This window comes from Pseudorasbora parva, chromosome 17, assembly GCF_024679245.1.
Source record: "Pseudorasbora parva isolate DD20220531a chromosome 17, ASM2467924v1, whole genome shotgun sequence".
NCBI lineage: Eukaryota > Metazoa > Chordata > Actinopteri > Cypriniformes > Gobionidae > Pseudorasbora > Pseudorasbora parva.
The window spans coordinates 30,054,627-30,076,691 of NC_090188.1; the positions used below are offsets into that span (position 1 = coordinate 30,054,627).

Consider the following 22,065-nt stretch of genomic DNA (forward strand, 5'->3'; position numbering starts at 1 on the left):
CTCGCCGACTCCACCACAGCCACGAGGCTGCCTGATCTCAAGCTGTTTATTTGCATGCTGTGCCCTAAAACTTAAAAGCAGCTCATTAATTCCTAAAGTCAGCAGAGTGCATATGGAGGAGAGAGAGAGAGAGAGAGAGAGAGAGAGAGAGAGAGAGAGAGAGAGAGAGAGAGAGAGAGAGAGAGAGAGAGACACTTTGGAGGACTTGTCACGCACAGTTGGTATTAAGAACAGAAAGAAAAGCAATCATTGTGTCTTGGAACATGTTCTCAGGCATTTCATCTTACATGAGTATGCTTGTGTGTTGTAAGGGTGATCCTGGACTTCCTGGTCCTTCTGGTGTTCCTGGTCCTGCTGTAAGTTATTCTGTTGTCATTTTTCTGTTTTCAGATGACACTAATACACATTAAAGCTGTATATTATTTAGACAATAAGCTGCAAGCCATAGTAAATAAATAAAGCCTTCAGCAGATTTATTTAATTCCGTCCTTCCGCTCTAATAAGGATATTCAGAGAGGCTACAGCAATTATTGCTTGTTCTCAAACTAGTTTTTGTGAATAAATGGAAATACGCATTAAAGGGTTAGTTCTCCCAAAAATGAAAATCCTGTCAGCATTTGCTCACCCTCCTGTAGTTTCAAACCCATAACACTCTTGTTCATCTGCAAAACACAAATGAAGGTATTTTAAATTAAATCGGAGAGATTTCCGTCCCTCAGTTGATAGGCCAAAATTAAAAGCTTAAATTCTTTTATAAAGCGATCGTGCCTATTCCAAAAATATTTGGACTAAACCACTCAATTCATATGGATAGTTTCACTATCTCTTTATGAACTTTTAGAAGCGTAGTGTGTAGACTCAATAGAGGGATACACTCTTAAAAATAAAGGTTTTTAAATGGTTCTTTGGCAGGATGTATGGTTCCATGAAGAACCTTTAATATTCAAAGAACCTTTCCATTGAACGAAAGATTCTTTGTAGTGCAAAAAGGTTCTTTAAACTATTCAATGGTTAGAAAAATATGTTTCTTTAAAGAACCTTTCACAAAGCAGTTCTTTAGGAAACCATAAATGGTTCTTCTATGGCATCACTGTTACCCCTTTTCCACCAGAATGAACCGGGTTCTAGTTCAGAGCCAGTGCTAGTGTCAGTTCTAAGTTGGTTCGACTGAGGAGCCTTTAAGAACCGGTTTGGCTTTCTACATGCTAGAGAGCCACCACAGAGCCAAGTCTTACATCACTGTATACGTCTCATCTTTTTCAGCAACGCTAGCGAGGCAGCGGGAAACACACTCCAGGCTTGTTTGAGATGCATCGGCGCTGCACGGACCGGTCCGCGTATGATATCAAAATACCGCGTGAGCGATTCAAAAGCATAAGGAGTCGTTTGCTCTCGCTGTACTTTGATGGCATACGGCGATGCCTCTCGAACAAGCTTTCCCTCAGTGGCTCATGGGTTTATGATCCTACATCGGCATCAAAACATTGCGAATCCAACACATTCGTGCAGCTCACCATGACTTATAGACGGAGATTACATTCGAGCAGCTCTTAGCTTGATTAGCTGCAATTTTTAAAAAAATTGTCATAAGTTTGTGTTCATCTTGTTGGTCACATTTACATTTACATTTAATCATTTAGCAGACGCTTTTATCCAAAGCGACTTACAAAAAAGGGGAGAGTAATAGAAGCAACGAAACAGACAAGGCCAACAACCTGTAAGAGCTGTAAGAAATCTCAATTAATTAGCACAATACACAACAATTATTTTTTTTTTTTTAAGACATCTACAACAAAAACTCACGTACGCAAAATGCCGAAGACTGGATTTTGATAGCTATGATAACAACCCACGGTCACGGTAACCCCACCCCAACCGCCGATGCAAGTGGTTCTTACTTCTAGCCCAGCAATGCTTTGGTGCTACTTAAGAACCACTTTTCCTGGCTCTGAGCTGGTGCTTTGGATGTGGAAAGACAAAGAACCGATTTGAAACTAGGCTCTGGCTCCGAACTAGCACCAGCACTGCCTTGGTGGAAAAGGGGTATGTGAAACCCCATTTTTGGTTCTTCCTGGCACCTTGTTGAAAGATCGTTTAGATTTCCTCAAAAAGATTTTTATACGTGTTCCGAAGATGAACAACAGACTTAAACATTTGGAACAACATGAGGGTGAGTAATTTATTGTTAGGTGAACTAACCCTTTAAATCAGATACATAATGTAGGTTATGTTAAATTAATATTCTAATTTTTTTAATATTCAAAAACTTGTTTGAGTTCAACACACAATAATAAGGTAACTTTAATCAAAGCTAAATAAAGTAAATACTTTATCGAATGTATTAAAATGGATATAATTATAACATTGACCAGTTATGAATATTGTGCATGCTTTCCATATTACTTTTAGATAACCTTTACATTACTTTTATTTTATTTTTTAAATGCTTGCAATCTTAAGGAAATCTTAAAAAAATATCCAATTTCTATTTTTTACATTATTAATTTATATAAATGTATTTTCTAGTATTTTTATTATTATTATTATTAATTAAAACACAATAGTATTTATCTTTTATCAGCTATAACAAAAGTAATTGTCAGCTTATCAGTATTAGTTGATCTCCATTCTTTATGCAAGAAGATATACAATACTCACTGACAAGTGCAGTTCTCGTGGGATTTTCTTACATTGAAGTGGTAACATTTTAGTGGTCCATCTCAAGATATAGAGTTCATATCGAGCATGAATTTTACAATTAAATCAGTGAGTGTTGTAGCTGTGTCCCCAGCCTACAGGTGTTTTTAGATGGACACCAGGTTCGAGGTCTAACTATTTCTCTCCTCCTCGTTCCTATAAAGGGAAAGCCTGGTCCTCGTGGTGAGACAGGGTTCCCTGGAGAGCCGGTGAGATTTGCTTTGTTGCTTGTTAGCTGCTGTCAATCATAAGGCAGGTTTTGGCAACAGGATGATGCGAGACTGATGATGTCCCATTTTCCGTATTTGTCTTTCCACACAGGGAGAACGAGGGCCTCTGGGAGAGACTGGCTTCCCCGGACCCGAAGGACCTCCTGGAGCCCCTGTAATCAATCTTAACATTCACTACACATGTAATCTGCACACTAATGCACACCTGCCTGGAATCTACAGCAGGGATGTTCAAACTTCATGATAGGACCCCCAAATATCAGAATCCCCTTGTAAGGCACATGCATCCTAAAATATAAAGGCATATGTTAATGACAAAATACTAATTAATAGTTTATGTGAGGAAAAATATGATAAAATTATTTTGGAAAATTATTTATTAATTTATAATATATATTTATTTATATGGACACTGTCTTAAACTTAGAGTCAAGAGAAATTTGGATCCAAATGCAGTAGATATACTACCAAAATACAAACAAACTAAAAAAAAACTAAAAACAGCAACAGAGCCTAGAAAGACAAGATAGGACAAACAACATAGTAAACACAAGGGCTATAAGGTGCGTTCATGCCATGTCGTAAATCATTTATGTATTGATAGTGTTGCTATAGAAACATTGTTGGGTGTATGATAGGGCCCCACATGTTGTCATCTCGAGAGTACTGTAATTATGACATCGTGTGAATGCAGAAATATATATATAAATATATGCGGAAATATGACATGATAAGGTAACAAGACAAACCTGTTGATACAATCAAGGGGAACCAATGAAACAAACACTACAAAACTAGACACAAAAAACCTGCAGAAATACAACATAAAATTCCAAACAAACAGGTAACATGTTATGCACTGAATTTGCCAATAATTTTATTTGCTTCAGATTTATATACTATATATATATATGCAAATGCAGTGTTCCAAAGATGTTCCAATAAACAAAAATTGTTTGAGATGCTGTTAGAAAATCACTTTCATAATGTTCTTTAAGCAATTTCACAGAAATGAAAATGGAAGCTAGATTTCAGCTCAGAGTAAAAAGGTAATAGGGGAGAGCGGGGAGAACGCTTTTTGACTGTCTCAGTTTTAGAGTATTTTTTTTTCCCACATTTATTGCACACACGTCTAGTATAATTATGTGGTTTTGTTTCATTAATACAGTGTATACTTTTTTCTTGATTTACCCCGAAAGAATGGAAGTGAAATGTGACAACATGCCCCATAGGTGGGGTACATTGTAACATGTGAGGGGGCACATTGTAACATGAGCAAATGACAGCTTCAGATGTAACCCCAGCTGCGCGACTGTAATTTAAACTGTGGCTCGCCACTTCTGCTGTTAGATCAGCATTAAAGAACGATCTCAACTGTTAAATTACAGATATAAGATTCACATAATATCAGATTTGTCTTATTTTAAATAAACACAACAAACAGAGATGAAAAATCAACTTGAGCAAGAATTTAACTTTTGCTATGGTAAAATAAATGTTCAGTGATATCTTCCAAAGATGTTTTTAAATTTGGTGCTATTTTTTCTCTATATAGTGTTGATATGGCAACTAGTAAATTAAGCATGGATGAAAAAACATCACCTGCAGCTCAACTTAGCAAAAACTGAGCTGCTCGTCTTCCCTGCTAATCCGACCCTACAACACGACTTCACCGTCCAGCTAGGTTCATCTTTTATTACCCCTTCAGGGCCAGTCAGAAATCTTGAAATAATCTTTGAGGACCAGCTGTCCTTCAAAGACCACATCTCAAAGACAGCTCGGTCATGCAGGTTTGCGCTGCACAACATCAGGAAGATCAGACCGTTCCTTACGGAGCATGCAACACAGCTTGACTACTGCAATGCGCTTTTGGCTGGACTTCCATCATGTGCAATCTCTCTACATTGGCTACCACTCGCTGCCCGCATCAAATTCAAAGCTCATACTCTTGCTTATGGATCCAATAATGAGTGAAGGCTTGTGGTACCATCACAGAGAGGCATGAAATCCCTCTCCAGAACCTTTTCATTCACCGTTCCCGGTTGGTGGAACGCTTTTCCGTCCTCCATACGGACGACAGAATCACTCACTTCCTTTAAAAGACAGGTAAAAACTCATCTCTTCCATGAGCACTTAATCTTATCATAAAAACAATTCTAACTCTTCCTCCTCTATTTTTTTCACTCCCAATTCATTTTTTTGCTACTCTGAGTAATATCCAAACTTTTGTATTCAGGGCACTTTTTGCGTTTCTTCGCCTCTTCATGACAGATCGCTCCCTGTACTAAATGCATAAATGTAATTGTAGTAAATACACAAAGTTTCGTCATCCTGGCATGTGTGGAAAGGGTTAAACCATGTGTGTTACAACTAACCCCGCATTAGGTTGTGCCCCAAGCTCCACTATGTACCTTGTTCTATGTAATTATGTAAAGTTGCAATTTTACAAGTAATTGCAGCTCTGAAAAATAAATTAGCAATTGTGAGATTTTTAAATATGCAGTTTTGAGGGTTTATAGGAATTAAATATAAATGATTGAGAAATACACCGATCAGTCATAATATTATGACAGCTGAAGTGAATAACACTTATTGTTAATTGTCTTATTGTTACTTATTGATTATCTCTTCATCACGGCCCTGTTTAGTGGGTGGGATATATTAGGCAGCGAGTGAACTTTTTATCTTCAAAGTTGATACATTAAAAGCAGGAAAAATGGGCAAGCATAATCGCGTTTGACAAAGGCTAAATTGCGATGTCATCTCCAAAACTCCGGCTCTTGTGGGGTGTTCCCGGTCTGCAGGTCAGTATCTATCAAAAGTGGTACAAGGAAGGAACAGTTATGGACCGGCTTCAGGGTTATGGGCTCATTGATGCACGTGGGAAGCGAAGGCTGACCCGTGTGGTCTGATCAAACAGACTTGCTTTGACATGTACCACCTACCTAAGCATTGTTGCAGACCATGGGAACGGTTTCAACAGCATAATGTGCCCTGCCACAAAGCAAAAATGGTCCTCCAGGAATAGTTTGAGGAGCACAACAATGAGTCTAAGGTGTTGACTTGGCCTCCAAATTTCCCAGATCTCAATCCAATCGAGCATCTGTGGGACGTGCTGAACAAACAAGTCCGATCCGTGGAGGCCCCACCTCACAACTTACAGGACTTGAAGGATCTTCTGCTAACATCTTGGTGCCGGATACAACAGCACACCTTCTGGGGTCTAGGGGGGTCCATGCCTCGATGCTATCAATATTAGAATGTTTATGATCGGTGTACATAAAATAATAAGAAATAAAGTTTCACTACTGAGAAGGTCACACATAACTATTTAAATAACCTGAAGAGATATCATTTGAACTGAATTGAATAAAACTATATGCAATGTTTTATCAAACACTAATAATTATTTTTAAACAACTGTTCAGCTTTTCCATGAACCCTTTGAGGGCCCCCGGGGTCCCTAGATTTACCTGTAATCTACCGTTTATGCTGAACCTGGCTGTGATCTACACTGTCTACAATACCATTATAGTTTCTGTCCTTTGTTCTCAGCTCTGTGATCTTATAACAGATTGATCCATGCAGACCAGATTTAATTAACTGATTGGTGTGCTGATTGATTCACAGTTGGACTCGCTGTGGATTCAGAGTTCTGTCACAAACATTCTGTTGGGGTTTATTTTTCCTCGTTTCATGATTTCCGCTCACTGGCCTGTAGTTTAATTCAGAGTCTGGGCTGTTTTTTAATTAGAGATCCCAGAATACTGAGACAAAACATCGTAAACAAGCATCAGAGATATTACTACGGATCTATACAGGTTTTGATCGGCTGAAGTACTTTGATTTCTAATATTGCGTGATAGAGTGGCATACAGCAGAGCTCGTTGTAAGATTCTTCTCTATAAACCACAGCAACTATTTTGAGTTGTAATATCTCACTTCATAGCACTGAGTAATCTCTTCATATACTTTTCAGTACTGTGGTGTTAAACCCAGCTGATTTGTGCTGTGGTAATGAGTGCAGTCACTGGGGTAAACGTTTGATTGGCTGTCTCACTGAAGGAGTACAGTGCTTGAATGGGTCTCATATAATTGCTTCGTTATTCGCACAGACATAATGCCTTCAGCGCCTCAGCTGAATACACAGAATTCCTCTGAGGAATTCCTGTTTCTTCCAGGTGATGTTTAACGATTTATTCCTAGTTTATCTAGCTATGTTCCTAATTATTCACACTCAACCTTAGTAGAACTGTGTGCGCTAGGCTAGATACAATCTAGATTACTTCAAAGTTGACATGGTGTTTGCAACATAATGTGACATACAGTGGCTCCAAGATGTATCTGGACACTTTGAGACATTTTTGCAAAATGAGACTTCAGATGCAAAAGCCTCTAAGTATGTCTGACGTTTTTCTTTAAAATAAGCATTCATAATCTGATTAGTGATTACTCCTTTAAAGATGTTACTTTACAGATTACTTGATTTTAAAAGTAACTAAGTAAAATTACAAGTTGTTTTATTAGTTACATTCAGCAGTTGCCGCCAACACCCCTGCCGCCTCAACATAGAAATGCCAAACGTTTTTTGCCAACACTCACTATACTGGAAGTGCATTTTTAACAGTAACGTCCTGACATTTTAAGTTGAAATTAAAAAAATATTTCCTGAAAAAATACTCTCCCCGAGATGCAAGAAGAAAGCAAAAATATATATTTTTATTTTTTTACTAAGGAAAATGACTAAAATAGTAACGCACGGTGACTTGGATAAATTACTTTAATCTGATTACTGATTTGGAAATAGAAACACGTTAGATTACTCGTTACTGGAATAAAGTTGTCAGATTAGTTACTAAGTAACGCGTTACTGGCATCACTACTCCTATGTATAATTTCTACCTAAGAACTGGTACTTCTGAAAGGGCTGAGGCTGGGATTTTAGTGGTTTTGAAGTGAAAGTATTTTATGAACTTAGATTATATGTGGAGAGCATTCACTCAGTATTTGTTATCTCAAGTATATCTCAGTATTTTTTTCTAAATGAACAAGGACATTTAACAAAGAATTTGTTTCCTCTTTTGCAACCAACTGCATGGAACAATCAATCAAAATATGACCAGAAGCTTATATTAAGAAAGAAAATGGGGCCACTTTTGATTTCATATTGACTTCTGATTTCTATGGAATTGTATGACTTTCTCACAATTGCAGCTTTAATTCTTATAATTGCATCTTTTTTTCAACATTTATCATTTGCAACTTAATACCACTTTGTTTTTAGAGTTTTTAGAAACCTTTTTGCAAGTTTTTTTCTGTTGGCTTCTATGTGACTATCTTTATTTTAAAATCTTACAATTGTAATAACCAGGGATAACATTAACACCCGCCAAATACAGGTAGATTTCATCTGAGGCGAGTAAAGCTTGGAACATACTCTGCGAGAACAAATAAATTTGTTTGTTTTCTCGAGGTGGCAAGAACAAGAATAAAGTTTGTTCTTGTCAGTACATTCCATACTTCACGAGAAAAGCAGGTGCCGATCATCTGTTTTTCTCCGCATTTACCACGGCCACTTTAAATGTACGACCAATCACACAATATGTGAGAATATGTGAGAATATTACTACAGAATCAATACATGTATACCACCAATTTAATTGAATTTGATTAAATTAATGTTTAAGTTGATATTTACAAGAAATATAGTGACTGTTACTAACTTTTAACTGCTGTAAAAAGCACCTTATTTGTTTAAAGTGTTTGCAAACCATATGTTATTGCACTTTTGTTCATATAGCAGCACTTTTGTATTCATTATTGAATTTTGCACATGCTGCTATTAATCAAGATTAATCACAGAAAAATCATGCGATTAATCACGATTACATTTTAATCGTTGCCCAGCACTAATACATACTAAATAAACCTACTGTATCTGAATACATTTTTAGTTTTTGTAATTTGCTAATTTGCTTCTTTGGTATTTTATGCAGCCTAACAAAAATAACTCGTATCATATTATATTTCTCATATTAGCCTATGCTCTTATTGCCCACCCCTTCCCCACCTGCACATACCAGCTGATATAAAATAGTCTCAATTTGGGTGGTCACTCTGCATTTGAAAATCTGAAAGGGTTTTAGATCTTCAAAAATGACTCAAAATTAAGTAATCGACGCATGCCAAAGTCAACTTTAATCATATAAAATGTCATTTCAAAACAGCAAAATTGTGGCCAGTGAAATTGCTGAGTAGCTAGTAACACAGCCACTGTGGCCGATGAGCAAAAAAGTTCATATCAAACCCTGATAGTAACTTGTTAATGCTTCTTTTTTTTTACTCTGAGGTGAAAACTGGCTTCCATTTTTATTTTCTTGAACATCATCATCATCTTAAAATATCTAAATATCCAATTACCTATGTGGAAATGATTAACAGTTGCTTTTATTGTAACAAATTATTTGTATTTTAGTATCATTGAGATATTATTATATTTTTTATTAATATTTTGAATACGTTTTATTTTATATTTTTAGTTTTAGTTAATTTTAGTATATCAAGTTAAACTACATAAAAATGAGAAATGTAGCCTTTGCAACAAGCTGAAATAAAATAATGTGAAGGGTTTTTTTTTTCCGTTGCGTTTCAGTTATCATTTATTTTATTTCAAGCAACAACAACAACAACAACAACAAAAATGTTTATGGTTTTAGTTAACTACAATAACCTTGGATTGCAAAGATTGATGGGAATGTTCTGTCTCCTCCACAGGGAAGGCCGGGAAAAGATGGAATTCCAGGCTATGAGGTATGTGAGAGTACAGAATGCTTTTGAGAGAGCTTTGGCTCAGCTGTATAATGTTAGTAGAAAATGAATGTTTTGACTTTAATACATGCAGCATCTAATAACTTGTGCCTTAATATTTTGCCAGCGAGTTAGAATAGTGGATGACAACAGCTCGAATCTGTGCTGGTCTACATTTATCTCTGTCTCACTCGATTTCTTTCTTTCCTGAGCAAATAAAAGCCCAACACCAGTCATTAGTCTTGTAAAGTTTTCAATAATAAGACCGCTTACTCACTGCTAATGCTCTCCAGTGTGGATAAAATCCTGCCCATGAGCCATTAAATCATGAATAATGCATGCGACCACTAATTAAATGTCCCCTACAAACAGGGTTTGTAGTTTCGAAAGCCTTGTCGCGTCAAAAAAAACTGTTCTGTTCTCTGATGCCTTGTCACAACAGAACACATATCTACGGCAGAACTGTGTGACAAATCGCACTTCTGCACTTTACAGCATCAAGCAGACACATCAGAGAGCCACCGACACACGAACGCACATATATAGACGCCTCCGTCACAGACATACAAATGCGGTAAATACAGCATACATCTGCAGATCTTAATGAGGTGAGCGAGGATGAGCGATGAGTCAGAAGTCAGTTTGCACAGCGGCCATTTTGCTAACATTCATGGGCAGCTGCGTAACAGTCCCTGTCCACTTTTTCAGTGGCGTTTGTTCCAGAAGTATTTTTTTATACATTTCTCCCATAGGCATTTCAAAAAGTCTGTTAAAATGTTGTAAGCCTTTAACCAAGCCAATCAGCTACAAGGTGAATCATAACATTACAAACTTTCATTTGACTGTTTTTTTTTTTTTTTTTAAATAAACAACAGACAAAAATACAAAGGTACAAGACTTTGTTCATCCCATTCCTAATCTGCAGGGTTTTTTATGGAGATGGCCCACCCTTGCACCTATAACAGCTTCAACTATTATGTGAATGCTTTTCACAAGGTTTAGGAGTGTGTTTATGGGAATTTTTGACTATTCTTTGTGAGGTCAGACACTGATGACTCTGTGCAGGCCAGTCAAGTTCCTCCATACCAAACTCACTCATTCATGTCTTTATGGACCTTGCTTTGTGCAGCGGTGTGCAGTCATGTTGGAACAGGAAGGGGCCATCCCCAAACTGTTTCCACAAAGTTGGGAGCATGAAATTGTCCAAAATGTCTTGGTATGCTGAAGCATTAAGAGTTCCTTTCACTGGAGCTAAGGAATGGGTAGTGATTATTACAGTAATAATCAAGTGTTGTGACCATAGACTGTTAAAAAATATGGACAACCTACTTTCACTCTCTTCCAATGTAGAAAAGTGAAGCCACCAATGTCCCAATATGGCGCTGACAGTGCTAATTTGGATTTGGTAAATTCCAAATTTGGGATTTGGGACCTGAGTGTCACGTGTGTTCTGTCTGTTGTGTTTCCCCTGTTCTTCCTGGTTTCGTTTTAGTCACATGTTCCTTTGTTTTGAGTTTCCCACCACTGTTCAGTCCCCTCGTTAGCTTTAGTTATGTCATCTGTGTCACCTGTTCCCCTCGTTTGTCTAGTCATCAGTGTGTGTATTTAGTTCCCTCGTGTTCAGTCCTTCCTTGTCTGGTCTCCGTTATGCCCACGTTGTTGAGGTTGTGTTAGATGTTTCTTGTAATACCAGTTTATTGTAAATAAAGTTCCTTTGTGTTTTCGAAGTCTTGAACTCTTCATCCTTGGTACATCTACGCGTAACACTGAGTCTGTGCAGCAATGAATGTAGGTGACTACTTTGCTCAGAGAAGCTGTCTGAGCAAAAGCCTCAGTGACTACTTTGCTAAGAGACGCTGTCAATCTCAGATGTCAATCGTGATGTCATACCCCCATTTTTATAGCATTAAATAACTAACTTAAACCATCAGCAACTTATTTATCAGCATGAGAAAACTACCTAAAATTAAATAAACTTCAAATTAAAAAAATCTTTAAAAAAAAAAAAGTATTTGAATTGTGATTTGATTGTTTAGCGTGTCCCATTTGATTACATGGAGAGGGCAGGGTTTATGACCTATACTGGGACCAGCCACCCATAAAATTTATTTAGCTTTAATTTTCAGTTTTGGGGCCCTATCTTACACCCAGCGCAATTGATTTTGTACACCGACGCTTTGCGCAGGTGCAAAATAGGAATGACACATGCGTATGTGTCATTCCTATTTTGCACCCGCGCAAAGCGTGCTTTTCCCTCCACAGAAGCACGTCACTAAACTAGTGAATGAACTTGCGCTCCCTGGGCGGTTCAGCGCAAAAAAGGAGGCGTGTTCCGGCGCAAACAATCCCTGGTGCTATTTTGCTGTTCCATTAAACAGTTGCGCCACTGATCAGAAAAAACCTAGTCTAAAGTCAGTGGCACGTTGCGCGTTTTAAGGGCACATGCTTGACCATAATGTATAGCGTGTACAACGCTCATACCCCCATTTGCTCATGTAATCTGCTCATGTAATACACTTTGCTCATGTAATCTACACAGATGCAACAGTTATTTTTGCTAATTATAAATTGTTACACTAAAAAAATATTAACACATGAGATGACGGAAATCATTGTGGTGTGCCACGAAGATGTGAAAAAATATGCATAAATCTAGCTTACAAATTATTCAGGCTAATTGTAGTAATTAAGGATCAGACCGGTTTGCCCAATAGTGGCAAGACATATATGTATATAAGGATATTTGACAAATTGGTTTGTCCGTCAAGAACCAGGAAAAAAAATAGACTGAAAAACTGAAAAAACTGTTTAACCGACGACTTTTTAACCAATGCTATTTTGGGTGGGTTTCTCCCATCCCCATACAACACAACTTCTCTGTCTTTCACTGCTCTTACAAGAACATCAGTCTCCTCGACTTTGAACCGCTCCTGGCGTGTGCCTGGTAAATACGCCATAATAATAGCAATCCATAATGGAACTTGCGCACCTGCTTTTAAAGGGAATGTTGGATGCCGCTCTGATTGGTTTATTCACGTTACGCCCAAACCACACCTATGAATAATGAAGCTACTTCAGACCAACCCATTTTAGATTTGCGCCGGGTGCAAGAGCCATTTATCCCGCCGGGAAAATAGCAACAGCGCCGAGACCCGCCCACAAAGTTACTTGCGCTTCGCGCTTTGACACTTAAAATAGGGCCCTTAGTCATTTTAGCACTTTATTTTATAATTTTCACAAATATTTATATTATTTGTTTTATTTTAGCTTTATTCCAATTAACCAAAATGATTATTATTGTGTAATGTTGCTGTTTGAGCATGAAAAAGCTCTGCAAATTCTTATTCTCTATATCAGTAATCACTGTTTCTGAACTCCCTTTGATTGTAGTGCCACATTTTCTTTTGTGAAAACACACGTCACAATATTCCTCACTGAAATAACTCCCGTCCAAGGCATACACAAAAAAAACAGAGGCGAGGCCTGGTTGAGTTGGTTGGTTGTGGTTATGATAAAGTGTGTGATTGTTCCAAAAAAAATGCTTAAAGCTGTTGACCAATCCCAGCACGCTGGTTCTGCTGACCAATCAGAGCACATTGAGTTTTTTTGGAATTTGAAAAGGGGCATAATAGGTCCCCTTTAAAAAAACAACAACGCTGGTCGTCATTTGTGGCGTCATTGCCTGCATCTCACATGGGTTTTGTGACTAACTCGAACTGACTCAAAACTGCTTGCGAGCAGAACCGAGCGCCCATGTGTAAAGATGGTAGATTTTATACTGAGATTTTCGACGAGCGGGCCACCTTTCCCCCCTTATACTGCCTCTGGATGAGTCAAGGTTCAAATGGGTGCAGATCATCTGGAGGAAGTTCACTGGCCTTATTTTCGCTTTCATTCACGTCACTGTCTTCTCAAATGGCACGACTGCATGTTTGCAGGGTGTTGGACCACTCATTGAGAATTTTCTCTATTTTTTTCCCCCTCCCTGTTTTGTTCATGGATGGCTGTTTGTCTCTTTCTGTGGTGCAACAGTGCCATCTAGCAGGAAGGAAGTTTCTCGGTCCACTCCGTTTCATACTTTTCCATTTCTTTTATGGCAGGGGCTGAGGGAAACACAATTCAGTGGGCACGGTGATGGCTTTAAGCTCTCCTCATCAGGAGCCTGGGAATAGAGAGGAGAAGAGAGAGTGTTATACATTGATGGGGGTGTGGATGAAAGCAAATGGTAGAGGATGCTTTCACAAAGTGCCCGACCGCTTTAGAAACGCAGGCTAGATTGCATTTCTTTTTTGCTCGGCTGCTGTAATCCAGCAGGAGAATTTGATACAGAGATGTTCCCCGAGGAGCTAGTGGGAGCCGTGATGCGAGAGAAGAGCAGAGATAGATGGGAAAGCGAGGGGAGAGTGGTTTTGGAGTACAATGAGAGGTGTTTCTCTACAGAGCCCTCTCAGAGGAGATGGAGAGAGAGAGGAATAAGAGAATGAGAGATCCAGAGGTTCACGGCTTTGATGAGTTTGGAGAGAAAATGGTCATTTGTAAATCCACCGAGCTCTTTCGCTCTGATCTCGACTGAATAACTGGGAAAGTTGGGCCATTAAAGCAGCCAAATAATGTCATTCCGCTGATGCAGATTTGAGAGCAGTCTATGAAAAATAGTGCTTTTTAGCTGTCTATATGTATGAGGGTATACTTTGGGGAGCAAAAAAAATGTGCCTAGACATTTGCTAAATCTGATAGAACCACCTTTGGCGAACTTAGTTGGAGAAGCTAGTTTTGTGTATGTGACCCGTGCTGGAAAAATGGGACCGAATGCACACAAGCTAATTTCAAACTACAGGCAAAACAAGTGAAAAGTGTAGATTTTGGTAGATTATTATAGCATTTTTTGCATTTGCATGGACTTCAAAAAAAGGACCGCCAATCAGTACACATTATATAATATATGTATATATATATCTCTGTATTTTCACAGGGAGCCACCGGCAGACCTGGAGATAGAGGCACAAAAGGAGAACGGGTAATATTTTCATATTTTGTTTTGATGGATCACAAACAATATAAATGTCTGACAGTGTGGCAGTCATTTGTGTGTCAGAATCCATGTTTATGTGCCAGAATACACCTGTTCAATGATGAACATCTTTTCAGTTTTTCAATAAATATTATTGTTTACTATTTACAGTACTGTGCAAAAGTCTTAGGCACATGAGTATTTTAAGCCAGTTATTTCTATATTTATATATGTCTATCAGGGGGTGTATCGGTTTACATTTTCAAACATTTATTTTGCCATTAATTGCAATAATCCATTCCAGTGAGATTTTTGTATGCAGAAGGAGTCTGACAACAGCTGATCCACACAGAGATCTAATCTCACCATCATCGAGTCCGTCTGTGAAGAAACATACATGAAGAAACTGAAAAAAACTGAGACAAAATCCACAAGAACTGCGACAACACCAGCAAGATGCTTGAAGAAACCTTCCTGTTTTTTTTATTTTCTTCATGCAATCATAGGCGGACTCGATGATGGTGAGATTAGATCTCCATGTGGAGCAGCTGTTAGACTCCTGCATACAAAATCTCACTGGAATGGATTATTACAATTAATTGCTAAATAAATATTTGAAATCGTAAACTGATATTACCTACTGACGTACTATTGCAAAATCAACAGTGATTTTGATCTGGTAAAAAAATTTGTGCACAATTACCATCGCACACCTGTAGCTGATGAATAGCAATATATATATATATATATGCCTGATGAAGGTCATGAGACCGAAACGTTGCTAATAAAACGTTTTTGTTTTTTGCAAGTATTTATAGTGTGCGGGATTTCCCTTTGTTTGTTTATTGTGAGTTGGTAAAAAAAAAAAAAAAAAAAATATATATATATATATATATATATATATATATATATATATATATATATATATGTATATATATATATATATATATATATATATATATATATATATGTATATATATATATATATATATATATATATATATATATATATATATGTATATATATATATATATATATATATATATATATATATATATATATATATATATCTCAAGTCAAAATCACTCTCAAAAGACATTTTGTTGTAATGTGACAAGAAAACTTAAAAAAAAAGGAAATATCACAAATAATAAAAGGTATCAATAATCAAAGTAAACACATTTTAAATATACACCTCTGTTACGGACAAAAAATCTCTAAGCTGCATGTAGTAGTTTTGATTATTATCATGCGTTAAATTTAATCCAGCTAAAGTCTGTTATCAGTTAATATTAAGGCAGGTCCCAACATCCAGCTTGTGTTGTTTGTGTTGTGCTGTTATTTGTATTTTGGCTTTGCCTTTGCAGGGAGATACAGGGATTCCAGGAGAGAGGGGAGTCCAGGGAGAAAGAGGGAAAGCTGGAGAAAGAGGGCTGATTGGTCCTCAGGGGCCGCCTGGACAGAAAGGAGAACCAGGCTCACCTGGATCTTCAACAACACCGGGGACCGTCAATCTGTTGGTATGCACAAACTTCTAATGTTAAAAGCCATGAAGACAGAATGTAGTATTTGTAAATCAAAGCTTTACAATGCTCACCATGTTGATAGACCTCGCTACACTTGTGGATTTGAGGTTGTGTTGGCTTTCTTTAGGACTGCTAATGCTGGGATATATACACTACCATGTAAAAGTTTGAGGTCAATAAGATTGGGGGGGGGGGGGGGGGGGGGGGCTCTACACAGTTTTATATGTCTCTCTTATATAACACAACTGAATCAGATCATCAGCTTGTTTAGCCCCATTTCCACCGAAATTACACGGAAACTTTTTTCCCAGGAACTTTTTTTTCCCCAGACCTGCTGTCTGCGTTTTCACCGCGGTCTAAAGTACCGTGAAGATTAGTCCGGTGACCTAGGACTGCGCATGTCGACTTCACAGTTCCCGATGGATTTCGTCCTCCGCAAATAAACTTAATAAAGCCTGAACATCGTCGGTCGTATTTTTTAAACTGCATTTGAATACCAAACGACTCTTTGCCCGGCTACAGACTGGCTGCGTGGCGTGTCCGTTTTTATTTCGGCTCCTTAAAAGGTTTGCACAGTGCCTGCTATATAAAATCTACGCCTATTTTTCACGCGATATGCAAGCGTTGAAACATTTCCAGGCAAAATATAGAATAGGAAAAGATGTTTATATGTCATTTTGACACGAATACATAATAAATTATTAAATAAATAATTATCGATTTTGAAATATTCTGTAGCATATTTTGCCGTCAATACTGCCAACGATTTCTTAGCTGTATCAGAAGGCTATATATTTATGTTTAACATAGCATCAGCGCCGTGTCAGACACGTTTCTGGTATTCAAAGACATAAAACGCAACGCAGCTATTGTTTAGCCGCTTACTGAATGCACCGAGACAGACTTTTAGTTTGGAATACACAGCTGAGTGAGCTCAACCAATCAGAATGTTCAGTGCCTAAGTCCCACCCCAGGGAGTTCCCGAACTTTGAAAAAATACTTCCTCGTGGGCAGGGCTGTTTTGAGGGGAAAATCTTTACACAGAACTTTATTTAGTCCCAGGTTCCTGCGGTCAAAACACACCAAGTACCACCCCAAAGTCCCTAGTTTCTAGGGAAAGTTCCTGCTTTGGAACGGCTTTAGAAGAGAGCTCCTTGAAATCAGGTCTCCCTGTGCAGTGTTCACGGCTCCTCTGAGTACGGGATATCTGTTGAAGTTCACTTCACTTAACAAGATTTGTTAATTCAGAGAACCCTGCAACTTCATCAAACAAAGTTTAAAGGGGTCATGAATTGCCTTGGTCTTTTGACATGTAAGAGGTCATTGTACTTTAAACACATCCTGGAAGTCTCAGAACTCATAACTTCCTTGTTAGTACAAAAACAGCTTGTATTGACTAAATACGCTTCTGCAGAATCAAATTAACGCCTACTTCTACAACATTGCAGAAAAAGTCATTTTATTTATTTTGATGTAAAAATCCTACTAATATTATAAGTCATCAGGACAGGAAAAATGGGAACGGTATGCCATACCATTAAATGTAACGGTACAGATTGCTCCCGGTTCGGTTTGTATCACGGTTTTAGGTTCATAGTTTCAGTACGGTTCGGTATTTGCTATTTTGCTATGTTCAGGAGGAAAAAGGACTACTGTAAAATAAAAATAAAGAAAATAAGAACAAATAATTTAAATACAAGCAGAGTCAGAATTTGGTGTAAACAGAATGAGAGCATGGATCCATCATGCCTTGTTACCACTGTGCAGGCTGGTGGTGGTGGTGTAACGGTGTGGAGGATATTTTCTTGGCACACTTTAGGCCCCTTAGTGCCAATTGGGCATTGTTTAAATGCCACGGCCTACCTGAGCATTGTTTCTGACCATGTCCATCCCTTTATGACCACCATGTACCCATCCTACTAAGGCTACTTCCAGCAGGATAATGCACCATGTCACAAAGCTCGAATCATTTCAAATGTGTTTCTTTAACATGACAATGAGTTCACTGTACTAGAATTGCCCCCAGAGTCACCAGATCTCAACCCAATAGACTAGAGCATCTTTGGGATGTGGTGGAACGGGAGCTTCGTGCCCTGGATGTGCATCCCACAAATCTCCATCAACTGCAAGATGCTATCCTATCAATATGGGCCAACATTCCTAAAGAATGCTTTCAGTACCTTGTTGAATCAATGCCACATAGAATTAAGACAGGTATGAAGGTGAAAGGGGATCAAACACAGAATTAGTATGGTGTTCCTAATAATAATTATTGTTAAGTGTATTTATTTTTATCTTATTTAACCGTAATTATGATAGTTGACTTATAACTCTCAAGTCTCCCACACTTTATACACGTGAACAGCCGCGTACAAACACATCTTGGGTTGGAATGTTAAGATGGTGAAATATCCTTTTAAATACACTTTGCAGTGGACGTTTAAATGGAACCCACCCCTCAACTGAACGTGTCAGATAGGAGAGGCATAGGCTGTGTCTGAAATCTCACCATATTCCCTTAAATAGGGCACTATTTATCTAAAACTTTATTTACCAGAAAGTTATGCTTTTCTAATATTAACAATTTCATATATTATAATCTTGTGTATCAAAAACAATAGAGCAGGTATTTGAGGTATATAGGGCACTATTTAAGGGGACAGGTGTAGTGGTGTACGCTCAACGACTCGAGAACACCCATAATGCACTGTCAGAGTCACACGGCGAATGAATTCCCGTGCCTGAACAGAAGATGGCCCCCTCAGCCGAATCAGCCACCCATTCATTTTCCAAACCATGCTGGTCCAATGTGGCTACAGCGTAATATCATGCAGGCATAAAATCATTTTTAATTTATTATTAAATTGTTGAAATAAGGTTTATACATAGTTTCCATGACATATTTCAAGATAAATCTTTTCATCTTACTACTCGAGATGCCAGAGTTTCAAATGATTATTGAACAGCAAGCACAAAGCTGGAACCCTGTCTCAGAATTCACTCACTTGTTTTCATTCACTCCTTCAAGTGAACTGTATTAGTGGAGTAATTCAGGGAATAATGAATGAGGGTATGGGGGGGATTTCGGACACAACCATACAAATTGTGCAGAGTGGGGAGGCGTGAGGACTGGAATTGGGAACCTCTGTAGTGTATTTTATATTTCCCAGCAATTGTAACACTTTAACACCATATATATTGTATTTTGATACAATTAATATAATTTCAAAAATGTAGATTTTTTTTTCTTCTGGGAAATCCTTGTTGATTTTGAAAATTATTTCGATGTTGTTATTATTTATATTGATATTTTCAAATGAATATTTACCAGAAAGTTATGCTTTTTTAATATTAACATTTGAGGTGTATATATATATATATTTTTTTTTTTATATATATTTTTTTGAAACACATTTTGTTGAACGCTTCAATAGCATTTTTGACTTTTTTATTTTATTTTTTCTATTATTTCATATATTCATGTGTCAGTCTTACAAGTTTAAGGAATGTTCACACCAGCAGTGATTTACAGCAGTAAAGCAACCGGTAATCATTGGTTTGTGATGCTAGTTGGCATCGAAGACATTTGAAGTACCATCAGTGGTACACGTCCATGCATTTTTTGTGTCAAGAAAACTGATTCGATCTCAAACAGTACATCCCATTTGAAATCAGATTTTCAGAAGCTGTGGCCAGCGGCACAGCCTCTCAAATAAACTTAAGGGCCTTCAGCAGCATGAACACCCTCTACAATCAACTGTACTGCCACTCCATAACCTCCAGCAATAAAACCCTGTCAGTGTGAACAGATTACAGTAACTGCACACTCTTCTGGAGGTGGAGCACATCTTTGACCTCAGTAAAGATCCAGTTGCTGGCTTTTCTCCCAATCTGCACCAGCCTCCTGGCCCCCAGCCCGAATCCATAACCGTGAGGTCACCCCACACTGTTCAGAGGGCAACCGCCATTGATTGCTTTGTTGTGAGCAACGCACGCGTTAACACTCCAGAATAAATAATTAGTACCTCTGCATAACAATAATTACCCACACATGTTCACGAACCCATTAGCCCCTGAAAAGCACAGAATGGAGCAAATAGCCACCTCCTGCGATCCCTATACCCAACACACTCAGTCCCAATCAAACAAACTCACAACCATGTCACTCAGGAGGGGATTTTTAAGAGTGTATTGTGTGTGTGTGTGTGTGGCGGGGGTGGAAGGATATAGTAGCATCAGGAGCTCTACACAACTCCACCTCTGTAAACCGCACACACAGAGCAACTTCCATTAATGCTCTTTGAAGAATGGCTATTGTTATGGCAAGGTTGTGAGGGTTTTAAAGGAAAAGTTCTGATATTATTTGTTCACCCTTCATGTATTCATTTATTTTTTTCTGTGGAACATAGCAGCTCAAATTGTGAAAATCCTTCTCACTTTTTCATATAATGAAAATGAATGCGAACTAGAGACGTCAATCTTAAAAAAGGACACAAAAAAATGACAAAAGAAAGAGTCCTGAACTTACACACTAGCATTAAAAGGTTTAGAGTCATGGAGAAAAGAAATTAATACTTTTATCCAACAAGAACCCTACTCAAAAGTGACTATAAAGAGATTTATAATTTTGTAAATCTGCTTTTGAAAATTATATTCATTAGAGAATCCTAAAATAAAATGTATCATGGTTTCACTTTCCATAAAAATATTAAACAGTTAATTGACATTAAACATTAAACTGTTTGATATTAACAGTGATACTCAAATGAAATGTTTCTTGAGAAAATCAGCATATTAGAAGGATTTCTGAAGGATCATGTGACTGAAGACTGGAGTAATGATGCTGAAGCTTTGCATCACAGGAATACATTTGATTTTCATAATATATTAAAGGGTTAGTTCACCCAAAAATGAAATTGATGTCATTAATGACTCATCTTCAGAACACAGTTCAAGATATTTTATATTTAGTCCGAAAGTGTATGCAAGTGTATGCACACTTTACTGTCCATGTCCAGAAAGGGAATAAAAACAGTGTTTATGAATCAGCGTATTGATTCATGATTTAAACCGCATCAAACTGTCAAACTACTGAAATCACGTGACATTGGCAATCCGAATCATGAATCAATCCGCTGATTCATAACCGTTCAAATATTTATTTGAGGATTAAACACAAACAGGGAAGAGAAACGCAATGCTCAATAAAGTCGTAGTTTTTGTTATTTTTGGACCAAAATGTATTTTCGATGCTTCAAGAGATTCTAATGAACTAACTGATGTCTCATATGGACTACTTTGATGATGTTTTTATTCCCTTTCTGGACATGGACAGTATAGTGTGCATTCACTTCCATACACTCTCGGTCTAAATATAAAATATCCAAAACTGTGTTCCGAAGATGAACGGAGGTCTTACAGGTGTGGAACGACATTAGGGTGAGTCATTAATGACATCAATTTCATTTTTGGGTGAACTAACCCTTTAAACATAGAAAAGAGTTATTTTGCAATATTGCTAGTTATGACCAAACAAAAGCAGCTTTGTTGAGTATAAGAGACTTAATTCCAAAGCATTTAAAAAAAAAAAAAAAAAAAAAAAAAACTTACTAACCCCAGTCATGAACTGTTGATCATGAAATTTGTGAACTTTATAACTTTTTCTTCACAACTTCATGATGTCATATGTGCCAAGACGAGCAGTGCTGATATATATTTTAATTTTCTGTGCATAACAACTTGAATTATGTTGGTGAGAAAAAGATGCTAATTTCACCAAGACCATCTCAAAGCA

The 22,065-nt window shown here is 37.6% G+C and overlaps 1 protein-coding gene across 2 annotated transcripts in view; it reads left to right on the top strand.

The window, feature by feature from the left end:
• LOC137045021 (collagen alpha-1(XIX) chain) overlaps positions 1–22,065 on the top strand; it is a 305,351-nt gene that overhangs the window by 263,899 nt on the left and 19,387 nt on the right. For both annotated transcript variants that reach the window (XM_067421446.1, XM_067421447.1), the window contains exons 43-48: positions 312–356; positions 2,862–2,906; positions 3,019–3,081; positions 9,702–9,737; positions 14,707–14,751; positions 16,113–16,265. In XM_067421446.1, the coding sequence (XP_067277547.1) occupies positions 312–356; positions 2,862–2,906; positions 3,019–3,081; positions 9,702–9,737; positions 14,707–14,751; positions 16,113–16,265 (387 nt within the window). The remainder of the gene's footprint in view (positions 1–311; positions 357–2,861; positions 2,907–3,018; positions 3,082–9,701; positions 9,738–14,706; positions 14,752–16,112; positions 16,266–22,065) is intronic.